Source organism: Phaseolus vulgaris, chromosome 3 (genome assembly GCF_000499845.2).
Source record: "Phaseolus vulgaris cultivar G19833 chromosome 3, P. vulgaris v2.0, whole genome shotgun sequence".
In the NCBI taxonomy this organism is placed as follows: Eukaryota; Viridiplantae; Streptophyta; class Magnoliopsida; order Fabales; family Fabaceae; genus Phaseolus; species Phaseolus vulgaris.
This window is the reverse complement of record NC_023757.2, coordinates 52,200,537-52,216,929: the sequence shown is the minus strand read 5'-3', so window position 1 is coordinate 52,216,929 and position 16,393 is coordinate 52,200,537. Positions and strand designations below refer to the sequence as shown.

General features: G+C 34.5%; 3 protein-coding genes across 6 annotated transcripts; all 3 read right to left on the bottom strand.

Moving 5' to 3' along the window:
• Positions 1-1,207: 1,207 nt before the first annotated feature.
• LOC137808673 (transcription factor bHLH71-like) lies at positions 1,208-3,313 on the bottom strand. Its single transcript, XM_068609917.1, has 3 exons — positions 2,565-3,313; positions 1,708-2,118; positions 1,208-1,594 (listed from the first exon to the last, which is right to left on the bottom strand). The coding sequence occupies exons 1-3, from the start codon at positions 3,033-3,035 to the stop codon at positions 1,496-1,498; spliced, it is 981 nt and encodes a 326-aa protein (XP_068466018.1). The 5' UTR covers positions 3,036-3,313; the 3' UTR covers positions 1,208-1,495.
• A 1,346-nt stretch (positions 3,314-4,659) lies between these two features.
• On the bottom strand, positions 4,660-11,129 carry LOC137808672 (uncharacterized protein At4g17910). 4 transcript variants are annotated; one of them, XM_068609913.1, is made up of 16 exons: positions 10,902-11,129; positions 10,749-10,812; positions 10,621-10,666; positions 9,998-10,119; positions 9,744-9,817; positions 9,542-9,617; positions 9,370-9,459; positions 7,304-7,377; positions 6,858-6,945; positions 6,165-6,291; positions 5,980-6,084; positions 5,730-5,856; positions 5,562-5,613; positions 5,430-5,474; positions 5,004-5,102; positions 4,660-4,913 (listed from the first exon to the last, which is right to left on the bottom strand). In XM_068609913.1, exons 1-16 carry the CDS (start codon positions 10,955-10,957, stop codon positions 4,761-4,763), a joined length of 1,398 nt encoding a protein of 465 aa, XP_068466014.1. In that variant the 5' UTR covers positions 10,958-11,129; the 3' UTR covers positions 4,660-4,760. The 4 variants fall into 4 exon arrangements, with proteins under 4 accessions (XP_068466014.1, XP_068466015.1, XP_068466017.1 ...); XM_068609914.1 differs by having other exon boundaries at positions 5,980-6,076; positions 6,169-6,291; positions 10,902-11,119; XM_068609916.1 differs by having other exon boundaries at positions 10,081-10,119; positions 10,902-11,096.
• A 2,798-nt stretch (positions 11,130-13,927) lies between these two features.
• Positions 13,928-15,023, bottom strand: LOC137805711 (RING-H2 finger protein ATL29-like). Its single transcript, XM_068605646.1, has one exon. The coding sequence runs from the start codon at positions 14,948-14,950 to the stop codon at positions 13,928-13,930; it is 1,023 nt and encodes a 340-aa protein (XP_068461747.1). The 5' UTR covers positions 14,951-15,023.
• Positions 15,024-16,393: the final 1,370 nt, after the last annotated feature.

Below are 16,393 nucleotides of genomic sequence, written 5' to 3'. Positions count from 1 at the left end.
AACCCTTTCATGCACAACAACACTAAAATCAAATCAAATCAAATAAAAAAACATCACACACCCCAAGGTGAAAATGACTCATAAAAAACCATGCTTTAGCAAAGGAAAACCAGTGGCTGATCATATGAATCCCCCAGAAAAATGTTTTCCTTTATACTGCTTTCTACCATTCTTTTTGGTTTTCTATGACCAATTAACTTGCACCTAATTTCCTTGTTTGGCTTGCAAAAGCACAATAACTCAATTGGGTAGGACAGTTTATGTTTTTCTTTTCTACTTGAAAAAAAGTCAGGGATGGGGAGAAGCTCTTCCTTCCATGTGAACACTCAGAAAGTAATTCTTCATCATTAAATTTTATATTGAAATACTGTGATTGATTATATGAAAAAAAATTATTTTTGTCATTTCATAAATTCGTACAAGTTTTAGGTAGAAAAATGAGATTATATACTGATACAAGTTGGCAATATATCAGAAAAGTAATCAAAACGAAGATAAATGTTGTAAGTAATGTTGGTAATGAAGGTAACCAGGAACCCCACTTGCAAGTTGCAACCTCAAGTAAATCCAAAATGGTTATCTTTAAAACTATAACTTCACATACATTTTTGCATTATATTATCTTGTTGCAAAGATGAGTTCATTAGTCTTGCTGGTTCAGGTTCACTATCTCCCATCCATAACTGAAAAAAAACAAAATTTATAAATGTAGCCACAGCGACAACATGGGCTAATTTTGTTTTCTTTTACCTCCCCCTTATATAGGATACACTCTTCTTTAAGTGTGTCAACACTCAAATGCATTTTTGCCCAAACAAGGATTAATCCACGACTGTGCCTGATTGTTCTTAAATAGAACCATGATGCTGAAAGTTTTGGCTCCTGTTTGCCTAAAATTATTTAGTTTACCATTCAAATGGATTCATCGATCAAACCTTTTGTTTCTCAGTAACACAAGATATGTTTCAAAAATAAATAATAAAATTTTGAGATATGATATGTTTAGGACCTTCAATGTTTATAATACCACATTCTGCAAATTAAATAACTTAATTCAATATTTTATTAATGTACAGAGTTGCTAAATGGAAGGAATGGAAAATGGGTTTTCAAAAATAGTTTTTTTTCCTGGAATTTTATGTCATGAAAGATTAGCATCCTTATTGCATAGAAAGTTACGTACTGAATTAATACTTCGAACAGCAAATGAGAAAAAGTGTATCAACATTTTTTTTCATTCGGTTTTTGAGTCTAGTGTGTCGAAATTTGTGGAAATTATTCCAGAACAAGTTGTACTTGAAGCAACCTAAAAAAAACCATCTACTGCAACTATGTTTTAGGATGAACACATCAGTTGGACATCAAACAAACAAAAACAAAAACTACAGCCATCAGCAAATATTCTTTCCCCATCTCTTTCTCTCTCTCTCTCTTGAGGTGGATAGAGGGGTGATTTGGCCATTTCACTAAAATCTCGTGCCCCATATGAACCTGATCAACAGCAAAGCAAAGCCTCTTCTTCAATTCTTGCAAGCAAATGATGAACTGCCGATGCAATACCATCTACTGAACCAAGTTGGAATCCTTCTTCAACCTTCATAAAAAAATGCTAATATTTTAGCTAAACTTTCACATAATTTTATAATCCGGAAGAACATGGAGTTGAGAAAGGTGGAAAATGGCCATACTTGATGGTTAATTACATACCTTAGCACTGATGGAATAGAATACCAAAGGGTCTATGGTGGTGACATTAAGATGTAGGACAGTGAGGTGGAGATTTTGGAAACCAGATACTAACTTTGTTAGCTGGGCGGGGGTTTTCCTGGTGAGAATTCGAAGATTTGCATGGGTCTCGATTAAAGTGACCTCGATATCAGCTATGGCAGCTTTGGTCTTGGATGTGTATTTGTTAGGATTCTGGGACCATGTGTACTGAGGATACAAAAAAAATTGTGCAAAAGGGGGTTGCATGAGTTTGGAAATGGCCGTATTTTCATTGGTTTGTGCCACTTCTTGCTGTAAAAGTTGCAGCTTTCTTGCTTCCAGTGTTTGCAAGAGGTGCTCCAGCTCCTTCACAAACTCTATGGCACCACCCACTATAGAGGCCTGGTCACCCTAAAACATCAAATTTGCATCTTGAAAAAATCAGTTGCATTTAACAGAACTTTAATTTATGCATATGTATGTACCTGGAGTGGCCTAAGTATGAATGCAGAAAATGTTATATTTCAAAGTTTCAGTTATTTGGAAGCACTAGAAGTGGACTATAATTTAGGCTTAGTATTGCTTCTTTTGATTCACCTTACAAAGAGAAGTAAAAAAAAGCAGTATAAAGAACATTATCTTTGATTCTGCATAGTTATTCCAGCTCAGATATAAAGTTTAGAATGTTGGGTTTAGTTTAGCTTTGTCCTGCTTAGCATTAATCTCCTCATCTCTACTATAATAGGACCATAACATAGTAGTGATTTTGAGAAAAAATCCCAACTACATTCGTTATGAGAAAGAAAGAGGAACCAGATAGAGACTGAAAAGGAAAAAACAAGAAAGCCAAAACAAACCCTCTGGACGTAGGACTCAGGCATGAGTGAACGAAGGACAGCAAGATGCTCATTCATCTGCTTTCGGCGGTTTCTTTCCACTGTAATGTGAGTGATTCTCTGTGTCTCAGCCTCTTCCTTGTTTTTGCAAACCCTTGGCTTCCTTCTCCTCTTCTTCCTACCTTGCACTCCCACCACATTCTGCTTCCTGTCAATGCCTTCTGGCTCGCTGGCTTGGCGCTTTCGTGTCCTCATTGAGCAGTTATCTAATGAGGGGTCATGTTCCTGATAGTTCCCAAAACTTTCCAAGAAACTAGCCTCAGAAGAATCATGGCTGCTAAATGGAGTTGCAGAGATAGTGTCATAGACCATGAAGTTGGAAAACTCATTGGATGGAAGAGTTTCTAAAGCCATTGTTATTCTCTCTTCAACTGAAACCTGTCTGAACTTCCCTACTTGCTGAGAAAAGTAAACCACCACCAGAGTTTTCATGATCTTTTCGTAGTCATGACAGCCATATATAGAAAATATGGCTAACTTAGTTGATGCAGTTTGAGTCACAGAGGAAGATGAAGCTGAAAGTTAAATATTGGAGAAGGAGTTAATTTAGATTAGAGGATACGCAGCACGTGAGAAGGGCAGAAAAGGTGTTGTGCTTTTCAGGAATCAGAAAGGTGTAGTAAAAGGAAACAGGCTCCTCACACATCCATGCTTTGGTTTCCTTCCCAATTTCATAGATGCTGTCAAACACTGGCACAGCTTATGCCAATGAAGAATAGAGTGGGGGACCCAAATCTATATAGAAATAAGCATAAAAACAACAGAACAAGCTGTGCAATAGCAACCCATCACATTCAAATCTGTGTTGGGCTTTGCAGGAAATGAATGGCTCACGCACCCGAGATTCCTATATAAATAATTTAGACAAAGACTGTGCATGTATTTGACAATCCACCGGTACAACATTCTACATGTCAAACCCATAACAACATTGTGTTCTAGACAAAAATCCCATGGTACATATTATTATTCCAGGGTACGTAGAGATACCCATTAAACAGTATCTAAAATTGCTGCGTAAGTAATTAGATCTTCATCATTACAATCTGCAAAATTATTACTTAACTAGAAAAACATTTATCATCTATCAATTAACTGTGTTGATGAAAACAGTGTTTGGTATACTTAATTTCGTATAAAGCCAACACAGCCCCTACTACAAGCTACAAAATTCCTTTACTACTTGTATTGTACAAGGGGGGCTAGTACACATTGGTTCCATACTGTATACAAAAGTAAGGATGGCCAGGACCACCAGAAACTTGGCAAGGAATATCTTTGATGTCCTTTTTCAAATACGTGAATTATAAACATGTAGATGCAAGTGCATAAAACTAAGCCAAGCTTAGGACATGTAGATGCAAGTGCATAAAACTAAGCCAAGCTTAGACGTAAAAGTGTATACTTTATGAGAATTAGCACAATATTAATATCCATGTGGCATAGTCTACACCTCGATGTGCATGTTTTTGTAGACACCAGAACTTTAGCCATATGTGCTGATGAGGACACACGAAAGGACAGAGGTCGAGCTAGGAGCGTGGTCCAAGTTGTCAGACTCTGCTGCATTAACCATGTGACTGTAAGCTACCCTTCTCGAAAAAGTACATCATCTGCAGGTCCACATCACTTAGGCTACATTCAAATCCCCAGAAGTCAGTTTCAACCTTTCTTTTTCCATTATATATACTGCCTAGAAAGATTTATGCATCATTTTACCGCTTGCCAAATCAAGAGGCATGAAAAGGAAGCATGGGAACACAGAAGCACCGAAGTATGAGTTGTAGGTTGAATTTGCTCAGTGGTCAATTGGTACCCATGCTGAGATACCATAGATACCATTCAATTGCATGTGCAGGGGAATGACTATCTTTTTTTTTTTGGGTCAACGAAATGGCTGTCCGTAAGTGCCATAAAGATGAGTTTTGTCCAGTCTGCGTCATTTTTAGAGTACACATGCATTCCTAAATCTTAAGTTTGTTAACCAAGACCCTGTTCAAGGGCAGTACAAATTTCATAATGTATACCTTTACAAACAACCATAATTGCCACACCATTTTTATAAAAAATTCAATTGATGATTAAAAGAAAGAATTCATATTCTGAAAAGAAATCATAACACTAATAGAAGAGACTGCAGCATAGCAATGGACTGCTTCACCAAAATTTTAATTTAATACCAAAATAATCTAAAATACCAATTACAACTGATAAAATATAAGCATAGACCAACAAGATAATGAGGGCCGTGATTGATGACGCGGACAGGGTATCAACAGACAAGTTTACCAACCCCGTGAGAATATTTGCCTGCACACAAATTGTCCGAGGAAATTATAAGTGATGATGTCCAGAGAGAGAAAGCATAGCGTTTGTAAGTAAGGAATATCTTGTTTTCACCAGTAGAAATGTAGCCAGTAAGTTCCGACTGAATGCTTCTTCAAGTATTGAAGTTTTCCTTCCAGGAACAAAGTCAGCCAGCATTAAAATTGATAACAGCTGAAAAATGGGTAAAATTCAGATTAAATAGTCAAATCCATAATCAGATTTCAAATTAGAAAATACAATGTCAACTACAACTCAAGAATACTGTGCTGTGGAATTAGGACCACGGTACTGATTGAGACACCATAAGCTGCATTTGATATGTCGGACTTAAAAATTTAATTGCATAAATAAAAAAATTTACAAACTACCAACCAAGATAGAACCCAGAAAGAATTTTAAAATGTAGCAACTGCAATGCAATACAAACAACAAAGTCAAAATGTCCTATCATAATATGTTAGACACCGATCCATAGAATAGAACTGAAGTGAAAATGACCTGTAGATTGTCAGCCAATACCATAGTAACATATGGAAGGTTGCACTGCACAAAATATCAACAGTTAGTTTCCATCATTGATGCTAAAAAATGCCCCCTCTAATCAAGAAACTGCAATATAGTCAGACATACTGTTCTCCGTGAAACTCTTTCAACATGCCTGTCCAATAGTATAGTTAATAACCTGACATGGGAATCATGAAAAAGGAATAAGTTCGAAGCTGTAGACAGGATAAATGTGTTTTGGATCAAAACAAGATTACTTAGTGCAGGATAAACAGGTTTTGGATCAAGCTTTACCAAAACAGGATGGAGAGAGCCCAAACCCTCATCCGTACCCATCTGCTACTTCTAAATCCAGAGGAATGGCTTCCAAAGATAAGAGAGTTTCCTAAATGAACGCCCAGAAGGTACATACCCCAGTATCCTGGAGACAAAATAATATTGCTTGACCAATTTTTAAATATAAAAAACAAAACGACTAGAAGTACTTGTCAACAAAACAATAGCCTTAGAATCAAGATTGAACAACGCAGGGTGCAATTCTCACCAAATATGCTAAAAATTCCCTCCTTGTTTTGACTTAAAATATCCATTCCTCTTTCATCAGAAAGTAAGTAATTATTTAAACCTTGCACCAAGCAGAACTGGTATCCTTGGAAACAGAAATTAAACTTGATAAGAAAATCAGATTTCAAAAGACAAGGCATAAGAATAAGACAAATAAAAATGTACCTACTAGTAGAAGTGAACCAATAACTCCACAATATTGAGGAGCAATATTAATAAAGGAAGTAAGGATTGACACAGCAGCAAGTGTGAAGAAGAAATTCCAATGCACACCATATTCACCGACATGTACCTATAAAAAGGATTGATCAGTTGTTTCCTTGAGAATGTCTTCACACTTGGATTAGAAATTTATTACTCACAATTAGGAAATAAATAGGCAAAACAGTAAACCAGTGTGAAATTAAAATTGAAAAAAAAATAATGAAAACAAAAAAATGATTACTGCCTACATTAAGAAATTAGATTCCATAAACAGGTAAAAACACAGAGAATACCAGTCATCATTTTAATTAAAACCTGAGGAAATGAAATAATCCTGCATACTGCAATCAACATTAAATTTCATTTAGATGCCAGGTTTGCAGAAAAAACCCTACTACCCCTGCATTCCACAGCACTCAGTTTTCAGGCTTATGGGCTAACGTAATCCCTGGGGTTTGACGCAAGTTATATACTGCCCAAAAGATTATTATCCGTAATATTCATGAACTGTCATATTACTTTCAAGCATAAAAACATATAGGTGACTAGCCTTCCTAAAGCTTTAGCAAATAAGGGTATTTGTATATGCAAGAGAAGTTAATCTATTTGAGTTGCCACAGTTCATTCTAAGAATCCCAATGAAAAAAATTCCACCTGATAATCCACACCAGTTGTTGTAACAAGACGAAGAAATCCTAAGATGATCAGTGGACTAGCTGAAACTATAGCAGTCTTCCAGTTTCTGTAGCATGAGAAAAGATGACATGATCAGAGGAATACATAATGCCGTAAATCTGAGCAAGATTATTTAAAAAGCATCAATGTTATTATAGACCAGATAAATAAAATGAGAAAAGGAGAAACTTAGTCTTAAGAGATTGTCAGCAGCAAGGTTCATTCTGTTCACGTTGCTTCTTCAGTCATTGTTAGGATTTTCAGAAAGTTCTCTAACTCATTCAGGTAAAACATCTTATAATCTATCAAACTAAAAAAAATACATTTTTACATCTTACAATAACTATTTTCCAAGAGGTCATCTGTTGAATTATGAATAATACTAGAGCCTTGAGATATTAGATAGGGTAAAATGAATGACTCACACTGATGCGATATTCCGTGCTTGCCGAGAAACTAGCGAATTTGCTAAGACAAATGCTCCAACTCCAAGATCCATCTGGAATGCAAAAGTAATATCAAATCATAACAAAGCAATCAAATTTATTGAAGATACTGAGTTTTAGAAATATTATGAAACAAAAATTTAGGTGCACAAGTGAAGATGACAATAAAATAAATAGCTGAAGTGAGAGAGAGATACAAATTTATAACGTAATGTAATCCAAAGGAGCATTAATTTATGTTAAATAAAAAAGGTCATCTTCTCCAACTCCAAACATAAACAAACACCCATCTCCATTTCCAGTCGTATATCATCCAAGTGATAAGTAATATAGTAAAATGTTGGATCAAGCTTTTAACACTAGGCCAAAAGCTAACTTATAATCAGAACGCAACTCTTTCTACTTAAGAGCATAACAACCTAAGTGTCATGAATTTTAGAAATATTGTGAAACAAAAATTTAGGTGCGTAAGTGAAGATGACAATAAAATAAATAGCTGAAGTGAGAGAGAGATCAAAATTTATAACTTAATGTAATCCAAAGGACAATTAATTTATGTTAATAAAAAAGGTCATCTTCTCCAACTCCAAACATAAACAAACACCCAATTCCATTTCCAATCGTATATCACCCAAGTGATAAGTACTATAGTAACAAATGTTCGATCAAGCTTTCAACACTAGGCCAAAAGCTTTAACTTGTAATCATAACGCTATTCTTTCTACTTAAGGGCATAACAACTTAAGTCTCATGATTCAATTGTGACGAGACCCACCTAACCTAGATCACGGAACAATTAATGCACCCTACAACAATCTCCCCCTCAGCAATTGTCCCACTAGCAATCGAACTCTTCGATTATGACTCAGCCACCTGGCCTATGATGCAAGATAATTGTGTAACCTGCAACAATCCTCTCTTGAACAATTGTTCCACCAGGAATCAAACTCATGACCTTGGTTCTGATATCAATTCTTGCATTGAGCGCTTACCACTAGGCCAAAATTTATACTTATAGTCAGGACACAATTATTTCTACTTAAAAGCATAACAACACAATCATTATGATTCAATTGTGACTTGGCTAAGTTGGTCTGCACCACAAGACAATTGATGCACCCTGCAACAATTTCCCTCTTAGCAATTGTCCCACTAGGAATCAAACTCTTTGATTGTGACTCGATTCATCTGACCTACACTATGGGATACTTGTGCAATATGTAACAATATCTCCCTAAACAATTGGTCCACTGGAAATTGAACTCGTGACGTGACCTTGGCTCTAATACCATTTTTTGGATTAAGCGCTTAACACTAAGCCAAGTGCTATTGTTGATAGTCAGGCACAACTCTTTCTACTTAAGAGTGTAACAGCCCATGTGCCACAATTTGATTGTGACTTGACCGACCTAGCCTACTCTACGGGACAATGCAATAGTCTCCCCCTTGAAAATTGTCCCACTAGGAACTGAATTCTTCTATTGTGACTCAACCCACCTAACCTATGCCACGGAATAATTGTGCAACCTGCAACAATCTCCTCATGAACAATTGTCTCACTGGGAATCGAACTAGTGAACATGACTTAGATACCGGTTGTTGGATCGAACTCTTACCACTACATAAAAATTATAGCTTATAGTCAAACAACAACTCTTTCTACTTAAGAGCATAACAACCCAAATATCATGATTCGATTGTGAAATGACCCATATGACCTATGCTATAAGACAATTGATGCACCTTGTAACAACATATTACCATTACAAGAGAGGAAAAGAAATCCTCCTTAATCGAACAAAATACACATAATTTGTTTGGATAAAGTTCTCTATAAGAACTTATAGGAGAAGAAAATAAAATCAATTGGGTTTCTCCAATAAGCTAAATCCAACTTGCGTACTTCAGCTTTTGAAGTAGTGCAAGAAGTGTTGGGCTAGGAAGTATAAAAATCATAATAAATGAAAACTCTTTTCCTATATCCTTATTGTAAAACATGTGTTTCATTCTCATAGAACCGTGCCAGAACTGCAGAAGAATCATACCAAACTAGTTCCATAAGTTTCAGTCTTTGCATATCTTCTAGGAAATATTTTGAAGTCAACAGCCAAGATGCACAAGAATGTTATAATCATCTGCAAAAACAATTTTCATCAACATGAAAACAAAAAGACAATCAGAACAATGGAATAAAGAATTCTATATGGCACTTCATACCACAAGAACCCTGTAAGAAGTCACATATGCCCGAAGAGAATTGGGCTCTCCTTCAAAAGAAGATGAGCAACCAGACCTGCAGTTTGTGTACAGAATCAGCCATTATCTACTTTGGTTCATGTGAAACTTTTGGCCTTAATTTTCTGTTTTAAAAAAGTCCATATCCCATAAGAAAGTTACCAATACAAAATTGCAAAATTACCTCTTGGTTGCAATATATAGTAATGTCAAGATAGTCAACGAACAAGCAAAGATATAGATCCAATTTGCAAGTACCTATCAACAAGTTCATTGTAGTAAGTAATTACAAAATAAACAAGGAGGGGAACTTGCGACCAAAGGTTTGTTACTACTGAGTAGCTACACTTAAACGAGCTGTAACAACTTTCAAGCCACCCGTTTTCAATTTGTTGGCAAAACATCTGATGCTATTGGTACTAGGGAGGGAGCACTTACAGTGAAAAATAAGAGCATAGGAACAACAATAACAAGAAAGTCCAGAGACAATGTGGCTAAGTATGATTTGAAATTCCTTTTACCGGAGGGTGCATCGTCATTTTTCTTCTTCAGCGAGGCACCTATAATTAATAAAAATAAAAAGATAATCAACAATCAGTACGAATATACTAACGAGCTTGCATCGAAGTAAACAACAGAAATATAGACCTGAGATTATAAAAACATAAGGATATTATACCATTGGGTCCCTAGAGGTGTATACCACTGTTGAATTGGTCCTTAAAGCAAAGAAAATTCTATTTTTTAAGTCCTGAAATAAAAGTCCATAAACTTGACCATTTATTATCATTCTGAACACTAAACATATGTTAAAATTATACTTAACTTTTCTGATTTTGGACTAAAGTGTCTTGCAGATTAATTGTACTTTAAGAGACTCCATTTAATTTTCAAACACTAATGTGAAAGCCTTATACACTAACAATAATCCAAGTTCTGCCCCCAAAACATAGGATAAGAAAAAGAGTCACGCGGAAATTAAAACGAAATATTGCAATTGAACATAGCCAAAATGTCGTAAATTTAAAAAATTAAAAATTGAAGTGTTGTAAGGAACTGACCAGTAACGGAAATGTAGGAGATGGAGTGACGAATAAGAACCAGAACCTGTAATGGGAACACAAAACAACCACGACGGCGTCACATGGAAGCTGGTATGAACAGGCATGCAAATGGCAGAATCACTCACCGGAATAGTCACTGTAAGTGCCGCAATTTCCGACACAGAGGATCCCGTCAAGTTGCTAACAAATCTGCAAAATTGAGAGAAAGGAAACACGAGATCAGTGGTGAAAATTTGAGGATTATTGTTACAGAGGAGAAAGGTAGAGAAGAGAGTAACTGTTCTTTGAGATGCTTGTTGGGGTTGAAGGAGGGTTTAGGCAGAGGAAGATCCATGGATGAAATCCAACGGTGAACGGTCGAAGACGGAGAATCACAGAAACTGAGAACGGAACAGGGGAACAATACTCACACTACACATTACCATCACTTCAAAGACCCATTCCTCCTTCTTTCTCCATTGTCTTTTCAACCCAATCAATTTTTTGGGGTTTTTTTTCTAAATATTGGATTAAATTACTTTGTCCTTAATTATTAATATAATTAAAACACGTGTTTATTTTTAATTATATCTTATTTGATACATCAACCTTAATTGTATTTATTTTATTCATTCCAACCCTTATAATTATTATTTAAAAATTATAGATAAGAGTATGACTGTTAACTAAAAATTAAAATTATAAAAGTTAAAATTACAATAATTTGACTATCACGCGCATGTTTATAGCCTTTATTTCTTTAATAGGAAAAAAAATTCTTTTAATTAGAATTATATTGTAACTTTTCAAAATAAATAAATTAAACTAGAATAAATTTTATTCTTACAAAACTTAAATGATTAAACTAACTTAGACTATAAAGACATTTATTGGATCATGTTAGTCGATAATCAAATATGATATAATCTTACTCAATTAGATTATGTTTTATTTATGATTTGGTCAAATTTGTCATTATTTAAACTAACTCATTTTTATACGAGTTAGGTGATGAGTTTAGGATGGATAATGAGATTCAATTTAAGAATCACTATTATACTTGTGTTATGGACAAAATGTGTTATTTTTTTATATATATTTTGAATTAATTTAGATAAATTTATTATAACTTATTGATTTGTTATAAAAAAATGTGTTATTTTTTTATATATATTTTAAAAGACAAATTTGCTATGACTTATTGATTTACTTGAAGTTTTAAACTAATTTTTATAAAGAATGTGTTTTTTTTAATTAGGTTGATATTTGAAACTTAACCTAATAAACAAACAAAGTTTTTTAAAATCTTATCTCAACTAACCCAACCCAATCCAACTTCGAGAATGGGTTGAATTCAATTCAAATTCGATTCAATTCAATTTGATATTTTTTAGTGGGTTAGATAATAAATTTTCCTAAATTCTACATAACTCAACCTGCAAACACCCTTATAAATTAGAAGAAAAAGATAGAAATTGAGTGAAAAAAAAGTTGTTTAATAGAAAATAAATTAAAGAAAAATATTCTTTTGTGTATTATTTATAATTTTATTTTCTAACAATAATCTTTCTAGCCTAAGATCCTCACTCCCAAAGGTAGTTTCTTGTATTTTCGTTATTGCTTTGCATACACTTTCGAATAAAGTTGTTTAAATACCAACAAATAATAAGAACTCACCATTCTTAATTTTATCCATCGTGTGTTGCCAAAAAAATTGTTACCTTGAATTTCCCCTACAAGCATTCTAAGCATTTGAAAGGTGTATTTCTATGTAGTTGCAGTTTAAAATCTACATACACCCAACCAGATCTATAGGTTTATACTGATACTTGGAGTAATTCTGTTTTTCTATATTCATCTCTTTTTGCTGCTACTCCCTGATTTACAACTTTCGTCTCACTCACTCTCCTCTCCTAATAACATTAAAGTCCCCAAAGTATACACCATGTTTGTTTTTTAAGGTTCAACAATCCTAAGTATATCAATTTCATTCCACATTTCATGTTTCTCATCAAGATGTATGCATTCATCACTGCTATTGGCCCTTTTTCTTTACTAAGGAGTATTGAAATGTTTCCAACTTCGCAAAAACCAGACATCCTTAGCTTTTATAAAAGATATGAAGGAGATACATGAAAACTTTTTTCCGACTTCAAGTTCGAGAGAGATAGTATTGTTAGAATCAATCACTACATCTGAGGTATTATTCACTTTGAAAGTTAGTGTCACAAATTTATTTTTAAGAAACGTCTTAGTGAGTTGGAAGAAGAAAGAGTATATAAACTTTTATTAAACTCGATTCTTGAATGATATAGGACTATATTGATGGTGGTGCAACATCTTTGCTTCTTTACAAGGTTGAGAGAGTTTGAAATCATACGATATGATCGACAAATGGAGATTTTCTAATGGTAAGGTTGAGTTTTTTAATCATTGATGTTAAAAGAAAGGATGAGACCAAGATTAATTTTACGCATTAGAGAATGCTCATTTGAAATGATTGAGAAAATAATTTTTGGCTCAGTGTAATAATAGATAATATTTAAATATACACACCAAATGAGAAACAAATATTGTAAATATTTAATTATACAGTGAAAGAATATCTAAATTATATATGGTAATTTATGATGTGAAAAATGTCTAAAAATAGAATGACTATCTCCTTTAGTTTTTCAAATATATGGAGCCGAAACACATGGAAACCTTCCAACTGAAAAGGTGAATATCCCTAATTAACATAATATTCCACAATGTACCTATCAACTCTACAACAACCATTTACCTCAAACGATTACCTTCTATCTCTATGCATATGTACATGCACCAAAAGCTTAAAAAACACAGAAAAGGAAACTCTAAATTTAAAGATGTACTATAAGTTCGCGGACCTAACTCGATAAAATATAACAAATGGCTCATCTTCCGACTTTTAACTCACCATAATCTTATTGGTCTACGCTTGAGGTTGCGGCATGTAAGGTCATGGATCTGTTCCGGTGGTTGGTTAGTTATGGGTTATTTCTCAGACCTGTGTTTCTAACATTAAAGGTCTAACATTAATGAGAGAGGACAAGTCAAGGAATCTCAATCAAAGAGAGGTTACAACTATATCTATATATACTAAATTACGCTCTACAGAAATAATCATCTAATACACAAGAGAGTACTTTCAACTCATATTTACATTATACTCAATGTATTTTATACTCTTACTAACTTGAGCGTCGGCAATATCTTTTGGCGGTAAAGTCTCCTCGAAGTTTAACCGACTTCGACTACATGGTTTAGAAAAGAGACATCTTTTGGCTACAACATGCACGGTTCAAGATTTCTGACTATTAGTTGGGGAGGAGAAGAAAGTGGGTGATTGGGGTTGAACAAACCCACAATTACTGCAAGGTGCAGGAGGAGCATCAAGCTTGGTAATGTCCTTAAAACTGGCACAGCTCCTCGTACAGTTATGCTTGTTATCATGCCTCACTCTCAAAACATGCTCCGGCAATCTCAACGTGTACTTCTCATCATCCTTTCTCTCCTCAGCCCCCTCCTCTCTAATCATCACTATCGAGTGCCCCGTCGAATGCGACCGCACGTGTTCCTCAACCACCTCATGTTTTTCATCTTCTTTTTCACGTTCTTGTTCAAGTTCTTGTTGCTGTTGCTCTTCTATTTGGTTGCCATCACAAGAATCAAGACCCTCTTCTCTCACATCAATGCGTAACTCGCCGCTGGTCGACGAAACGACGACGTTGCCGGGTTTGAGGGTTTGGTCGGGGGCAGAGTCGAGGTCTCTGCGGCAAACAGGGCAGGTTTTGTGCGAACAGAGCCAGAGGTCGATGCAGTCCCGGTGGAAGACGTGGCAGCAGAGCGTCAAGAGGCGAAGCATGTTGTCGTCTTCGAACTCCACCAAACAGATGGCGCATTCCAAGCCGTAGTTCTGATCCTTGCGGAGGTCCTTGACGGAGGAGTAGGCGAAGGTGGGGAAGACCTGCAGCAACGACGGGTCAAGGCCCCTCGGAGGAGACCGGTGCGGCGTGAGACGGATGAGGGAACCCGAAGCGGTGCGTTGGAAGGTCCAGGTCTGGATGACGCTGGCGAAACAGTATTTGCAGAGGTAGACGATGCTGAACGCCACGAAGCACACCACCAGCACGCCCAGCGTGAAGGCGATCAGCGCGGGTGGGGTGTTGTACGGCGGCGCGGCCGGTGCCGGGTCGTACCCCACCGAAGACATTTCCCGGAGAGGGAGGGGCGGTTTACGGTGGTTGAGTTCGCCGGAGAGTGGCTTGTTCCGGAGACTCTGTTCTTGGTTGTTTGCATGGATCTGAGAGGAGTTTGAAAGCATGCAAGGTAAGGTAAATTATTTTTTTTTTTGTTTTTGTTTTCGTTATTTGATTTTTTTTTTCCTTTTTTTTTTTTGTGAAGTTGGAGAAAATGTAAAGAGAGAATGAAGGAATGGTTTAGTTTTGTAGCAGAAGATACGAAGAAGTGATGGCGGAGGGTAAAGGAATAGTGTCCGAACATTATTTACTCTTTACACACTCACCACCATCCTTTCACACCATTAAAACACAAAATAGATTCATTTAACATCACAGAATATTTTTTTTTTTAGTATGAAATCATAATATATAATATTATATTTTCAAAATTGATTGTTAGGTGGGAGGATTTTTTTTAGGAGTATCAAAAGTAATCTTTTTTTAGTGTTCTTGATTTTCAAAGAGATCTACCAAGATTAAGTATAAAATCACTATATCTTTTTTTAAACGAGTTTTTAAATAAATAAATAAAAACAATTCCAAGTCCTAACAATAAAATTCAATCCACTTTGACTTGATTGGGTCAATAAAAAAAACTCAGTCACCTGATTGACTCTTTTTATGAAATTTTATTATTTTATATTTTATTTTTGAATTTATGTTGTTATTAAAAAAATTATTTTGAATATATTACAATAATGTTTTAAAATTTGAATAATGGAATCATGTTGTCTTAAATTTCACAACACTAACGAGAAATATCTTGTTAGCAATAAATCCACATAAAAAGTTGTTATGTTAATTGTTCCCCATAGGATTTTTTTTGTCCTTATAAAATAATTAGTATTATCTCTATAAGACAACTTTATATCTTTTAAACAAATGTGAAAAAAAATTGTAAGAAATAAATTGATATTAATTATACCATTTTATTTTTAATAGAATTAACATGTGTAAAAATTTCCTATAACGCCTTTAAATTATGAAAATGTGTAAAGAAAACAATGCTAATCTGTAAAATCAATTTGAATTATTTTCCTATAACATTGTATATTTTGTACCAGTTTGATATATGTTACAAAGAAAATAGTGTAAATTATTTATTTACCTCTCATCATGTGGGAACTTATATCTAACACCTATTTTATATGTACAGAATCATAAAAACAATAACATTTCATAATATATAACCAAACAATTTTAAAAAAATCTTAAAAACAAAAATATTTTATAATATACAACTTAATATAAATTTCACAATTTATAAAATTAAATTTCATAATATATAACCAAACAATTTTAAAAAAATCTTAAAAACAAAAATATTTTATAATATACAACTTAATATAAATTTCACAATTTATAAAATTAAATTAGATTTAAAGACCACATTTTAATCGTAAAGAACAGTTACATTAACAACAAAAAGAAAAGAGTATAACAACCGTTACATTAAAACAACAAAAGAAAAGATAAGACAACCGTTACATTATTAACAAGGAAAGAAAAAAGACTATGAATATGGT

What these genes read in the sequence shown, in the direction of transcription:
- LOC137808673 (XM_068609917.1), bottom strand. Translation starts at nt 3,035, where the DNA reads ATGAAAACTCTGGTGGTGGTTTACTTTTCTCAGCAAGTAGGGAAGTTC. An exon ending in CTGAGTCCTACGTCCAGAGG is followed by an intron (nt 2,119 to 2,564) that starts GTTTGTTTTGGC and finishes TTGATGTTTTAG; the next exon opens with GGTGACCAGGCCTCTATAGT. An exon ending in TCTATTCCATCAGTGCTAAG is followed by an intron (nt 1,595 to 1,707) that starts GTATGTAATTAA and finishes TTTTTTATGAAG; the next exon opens with GTTGAAGAAGGATTCCAACT.
- LOC137808672 (XM_068609913.1), bottom strand. Translation starts at nt 10,957, where the DNA reads ATGGATCTTCCTCTGCCTAAACCCTCCTTCAACCCCAACAAGCATCTC. An exon ending in TGGTTCACTTCTACTAGTAG is followed by an intron (nt 6,085 to 6,164) that starts GTACATTTTTAT and finishes TCTGTTTCCAAG; the next exon opens with GATACCAGTTCTGCTTGGTG. An exon ending in GCTCTCTCCATCCTGTTTTG is followed by an intron (nt 5,614 to 5,729) that starts GTAAAGCTTGAT and finishes TTCCCATGTCAG; the next exon opens with GTTATTAACTATACTATTGG.
- LOC137805711 (XM_068605646.1), bottom strand. Translation starts at nt 14,950, where the DNA reads ATGCTTTCAAACTCCTCTCAGATCCATGCAAACAACCAAGAACAGAGT.